Consider the following 5,603-nt stretch of genomic DNA (forward strand, 5'->3'; position numbering starts at 1 on the left):
GGAACTCAAATGTTGTGAGACATCGAGCAGCTAGCACAGACGATGTAAATTGTTGATTTTCTTTGTATATACCACATAAACTCGACGATGCACTATTAATTGCACTGTAGAGTTGGAAGATTTATGATAAGGATCTGAGAATAAGTAAAGTCTACATTCTCAGGTACACTCCAAATCATGTAACTCTAATACTAATAGTTCCAGGCCATTCATCAAGCAAATCTTGCATTTGTTTGAGTTTAAGCAAATTATCCATATTCCATCCGCCACTTTACCATTGGTTAATATTTGGCACTAGTACCTTGTCTGAAGAGTAGCATGTAAATAAACATATGTATCATTGTTAGCAAGATTCCATAATTATTTTTATTTCGTCTGATAATTGATGGTTGAAATCATGTGTTCCAATTGTGTGTTTGAAGGGACATATACCCATGGAGTTTTTTTTTCAAAACTTAGAACATGGAACTTCATAAACCTCGAAGTTACGGCATCAGTGCACACTAAATAAAAGTACTCAAAGATGTTTTGGTTTTTTAATGTTATGTGCTTAAATAATATATATACACTAAAAAACCAATATATATGCATAACCAAAAAACAATATATATAAAAATATAAAATGTCTCATAGTTGTAAAGAATGAAGCAACAAATATCATTAGCACGAGTATATATGAATAATTGACAAACAGCACTAGCTAATTAGGATAAGATTATTACTTGCCATTAACCAAAAGTGGATAACACAACCCCGGGCTCATGACTATTGATTGATATAGAACCCAGTTGATTTATTTGTACTATGTAGCTAGCAACGTAATGGAAATCACCTATATACAATGTTTTATGCATGTCGTTTGCATAGCATACAAGAAATCACCTTGGCATTCCGCCGTTGCATCTCATCAACTCCTCGAGCTGCAGGCAATACTGGTAGTAGCACTCCAGCCCGTCCTGCTCCGGCGTTGCTGTTGCCTCCGACATGATCCATCCCAGCTCGCCGCAGCCGTGTTCTTCAATAAGAGGCGGTGGCCAATCAAGACCGGCGTCACCGGCTCTGCTTCTTCCCTTCTCCGTGGCCAGCTCCTCCCTCGAGTCCGTCAAACAGCAAGTGCTTGAGTTGCTCCCCTCCCCTCTCCCCTTCACCAGCGTCGGTCCTCCTCCTGTGACTACAGCCGCCTGGTCGGCGGCGTCGACGAGGCGGTCGATGGCCGGCTTGGACTGGGCGAGGAGCCAGTTCACGGTCTTGCTGGCCTTGTCGAACCCGAGGCGGTCCTGCAGCGCGAAGAACTCTCGCGCGACCCCGACCGAGAGCCGCATCCGGCGGTCGCGGACGCCCTGCGCCGTGCGGATCTTGCTGTGGCGATCCGTCCGGAACGGCCGCTTCCGTAGTACGGCCGCGGCCTGGACGCCGGCGTCATCCACCACCGGCGGCGACCCGTTGCTGGGCAGCTCCTTCTCCCCCGCCGGCGCCTGCAGGAGCGTCGTCTCTGCAGGCTGCTGGAACACCGCCTCCAGGGTATCCTGGTGGTGGAACGACATGTCGGCGAGGAAGATCTGCGCGCCGTACCCGTCCCAAGACATCGCGGTCGACGGCATAAAGGAAAGCAGAAGCTGCAGGTAGACGTAATGATGATGTTGATGATGAGGCCGGCTGTTAGGGTAATGATGTAGGGCTTCCGCACTGTGCACCATGTGTCGGGTAGTGCTAAACCATTTGAAGCTAACCAAGGTACGGTGGATTGGATGGGAAGAAGTACAAGCTGGAGTACTCGCTAAGCACTACAGCGCGCGGCCTTTTGTTAGTGCAAGAGACAATCGTGCATTTATATATATCGTTGAGTCTATTTGGTCCCTTTTAAAAGATTGTTTTCATTCTTCAAGAAATAAAATATGTTCAACTCTAAACAAATATATATATATATATAAAAATATTTACAGCACAGAATTAATAGTATGAGAAATAATATCGTTGAGTCTATTTTTATAACAAACTTTTCTAGATATACAAATATTTATAATATTTTCTACTTTTATAGTTAAAAATAAAAAGAATAGTGAGTACGAATGTTATAATGTTATAGAGACACTTAGAAACGACATACAGTATGTCTCGCTGTCGCTGTGTCTATATTACAAAAAAAAGGGAGAGAATAAAACAAATAGGGTCTACAAGCGGGAAGGCGACAAGGTAAAGCAGTAGCCAGAGATTGAGAAAGATGCGCACCTCTCCGTCCAACAGTTAGGCTAGTTTAAGGCTGAATGGGATTGAAGGAGATAGAATGTTTTTTTTATTTAAATTTGAATAAGAAAAGAATTCTAACCCTCTAATTTTTTTCTAATTTTGTGACTCAGCAAACTAAACCTTTAAAAATAAATATTAGATCAGCGTAGGGATATTAACTATCAGAGCAGCTCAGCCAGCTGCAAACCTATCGATCAGAAGATCAGGTCGTTGGGGGCAAACGGAATTAAAAAAGAAATAACCACAGAAAAAACGAAAAAATACTGGGAATTACTGCAAAGGCTCCCGTCCAGCACTGTGGTAGCCGGCACCACTCCACGGCATCTGTGTGTACTGCCAATCATTGTACTGCCTGTGATGTCAGTATTTTGCCTATTTATATTCTGAACGTAATTTTATTTTAGGACCAAGTACTGGATAGGGATAAAAAATAATAGTTATCTAGTTATTGATTTTTTAATACTAAATAGCATACTAAGTCTGCTATAAATTAGTATTCTTGTTTTTAGCATTAACCTTGTCAAGAATTCATAAAAGGTTCAATTTGCCATGTATCTTCTTAAATGATAAATATAAAATTCAGATGCAGATACAGATACAGATATGTATTCAATTCGGTATTTTTTTCACCTTCTTTGTTGTAGGTGCATAAAATAATGTATGCAAAATTGTATTCTACTTATTTGTAATAATGAGCATGATAACATGAAAAAGAGCAATGTCAAATTTTACACATATCTATTTTAAAATATTAAATTTATACTAACAATTCAGATCTCCACATTCTACCCTAACTAGACAAAAAAATGCATACACTAGTGGTCACTACGACGAGCTATACATATAGTACTGCAGGACACGGGTGTAAGCTTGTGCAGTGCTTCGCCATCCCAAATCAAATAAAATTATCGAGTTTACTTTTAAACCAAACTTATTTTAAGTTTGATCTGATATTTGAACCAATATTTGTAACGCTAAATTGGTACCATTGGTATTTTGTAAAATAGTTTTTTTGTTATATACTTATTTAGTGCAATAGATGTTTTTTTTAATTTAAAGTTGATTATGTCGTCCAAGATAGTTTGTTTTACGATGATTTTATGATCGAGTCGGTTTGGTTTGAGACAAGTGTATTGTTTAGTATTACTGCCTTGTTCTTCAGCACGTTCGTTTGACTTTAATACGTCTTGTATTGTTTATACAGTGATTTTGTCTATCTAGACTTCAAGTGGTTTTGTCAATTTTTATTTCCTCTTCTGTAGCATTAGATACAGCGACCTCCGGTCCAGAACCCAGCCCAGAGTGGCAGAGTCTACTGTCCACCAAGCGCTTTGAAAGTACCGGCGGCAGCAAAGGTATGGCTCGGCCTGCCTGCCCAGGTAGTGCATGCTACCGCTACGTGCCTACTGCCCCGGTGTACTCGTACAGGAGCACAGTCCAATACGTACGTACTTTTGCTGGCACACTGGTGGTGTGACCCAATGAAGGCAATGATACAGCCATTGGCCCTGTTTGGCACAGCTGCTGCTTGTTGAAAAAGCAGCTTATCTGATAAGCTGGTGAAAAGCAACTTCTGCTTGTTGGCTGCTTTTAGTGTATTCTGAGAAGCAGCTGAACTGATAAGCTGCTGCAGAAGCTAGCTGTTTATTTGGTAGAACTTCTGCTTAAATTTGTGAAGAAGCTAAAAATAAGTTGTGCCAAACAGGGCCATTATATGCATGGCCTCGTGGGGACGCTTATGCGCGTCGGGCCATCGTGCAGGTCCCATCCCAGGGTGGCTGTTCCCTGGGTTCCTCCTAATTAGGGTTAGGAGTAATAGATTCGCAAAAAGTTAGATAATAATGAATATAAATAAAGTCACATTCTAATTCGATTCGATACTTAAAGTTTGTAGTGTAAATTTTAGAGCACATTACCACCCCTACGCGTACTCTCTCTATACTAAATTAGGCCTTGTTGGGTTACAAGAGATAAAAATCATACAATGGATTTAATCCGGATCTGGATTGGGTGAATCCATACCCCACCCTAAATCACATGGTATTTAATATATGTATCTCTCAAAGTTAGTTATCCTTTTGATCCATAGATACTAATATAAACTTGTGCAATATTTTCATGGATATGTTCCACTTATAATAAGCTATGGATATAATACATGACTTCCATAGTTTAAAAAATTCCCAAAACCATGGGTTACAATTCATGATGGGTTTAACCGAATAAAAAATTGTATACCCAATTTATAAGAAAATATAAAAGGTGAAATTATTGCCTTTATACATACGTGTTGTCTTTACTTATCATCACATGTGAACACCTCACTTAAAAATAAATAAATAATAAAAGACGTACCACTAAATTGTGCATCATGATGGAGTTTTGCTTGTTTGTGCACTTGATAATAAAATAATAAAAAATGAAATATAATATTGAGAAGGAAATTTGAATTCAAAACAAAGGTGCACTTTAGGGAATTGAGAACAATATAAAGAAAATAGGGAATAAATGTTATGCAACACAAGATAAATTTATAAATAAATAAATTTATCACATTTTGGGCATCACCAAATTGTACTCTTAATCTGAGGACAATTTACCACAGGGTTGAATTTGAAATTTGAATTTAAAATGAGAAGGAAAAACAAATCAGAAAAAGGAAAAGAAAATAAAATAAAAAGGAAAGGAAAGCTTACCCGGGCTCTGGACACCAATTCGGCCCACCAGAGGAACCCACCGTGTAGCCCATCCATGTGGAGTCACGCGCCGACAGGTGGGGCACGAATGTCAGTCGCTGGGCGCACGCCAACTCTCAGGCGCTCACTGCACAGCGGGCACCATTCGTCAGCTGCGGTTGACTTGCACGCCGTTCGCCCTGTCATGCGGGTCCCCCTGGTCATACGCGCCAGCCGCGTTCGCCTCACCCATTACACTGTCGCACGGGACCCACGTTGTCATCCCCCAACTCAGTGATTGTCGTGATGCTCGCCCACCTCGCGCGAGAAACTCGCTGCCGTCGCCGGTAAATCGTGGCCGACCCTCTCCCATATCCCGAGCTGAGTCCAAGGGGGATAAGTAGGAACTCCTCCTGCTCCTTTCTTCCCTCAACCACCCTTCTTGCGCGAACACCGAGAGAAAATCGCCGCCGCCTGACCGTTCCACCGCCGCCACGAAGTTCTAGTGCCTATGTCGGTGTTTGGGGACCAAGAAGGGATCGGCCGTCCTCAGCACCTTATGTACCGAAGCTGTTTATGTGCAACCTTTGTCACCACCTTCTCCCCTTCTTCATTTACAATCTCCACATACCTCGACTTCCCACATTTTAAGCATTTCTGCTCTCTGTCATGTTCCTTCCA

At 41.4% G+C, this 5,603-nt stretch overlaps 1 protein-coding gene across 1 annotated transcript; it reads right to left on the reverse strand.

The window, feature by feature from the left end:
* Positions 1-660: 660 nt before the first annotated feature.
* LOC100282571 (teosinte branched1 protein) lies at positions 661-1,645 on the reverse strand. Its single transcript, NM_001155479.2, has one exon. It carries the CDS (start codon positions 1,599-1,601, stop codon positions 879-881), a length of 723 nt encoding a protein of 240 aa, NP_001148951.2. The 5' UTR covers positions 1,602-1,645; the 3' UTR covers positions 661-878.
* Positions 1,646-5,603: the final 3,958 nt, after the last annotated feature.

This window comes from Zea mays, chromosome 1 (assembly GCF_902167145.1).
Source record: "Zea mays cultivar B73 chromosome 1, Zm-B73-REFERENCE-NAM-5.0, whole genome shotgun sequence".
Classification (NCBI taxonomy): Eukaryota; Viridiplantae; Streptophyta; class Magnoliopsida; order Poales; family Poaceae; genus Zea; species Zea mays.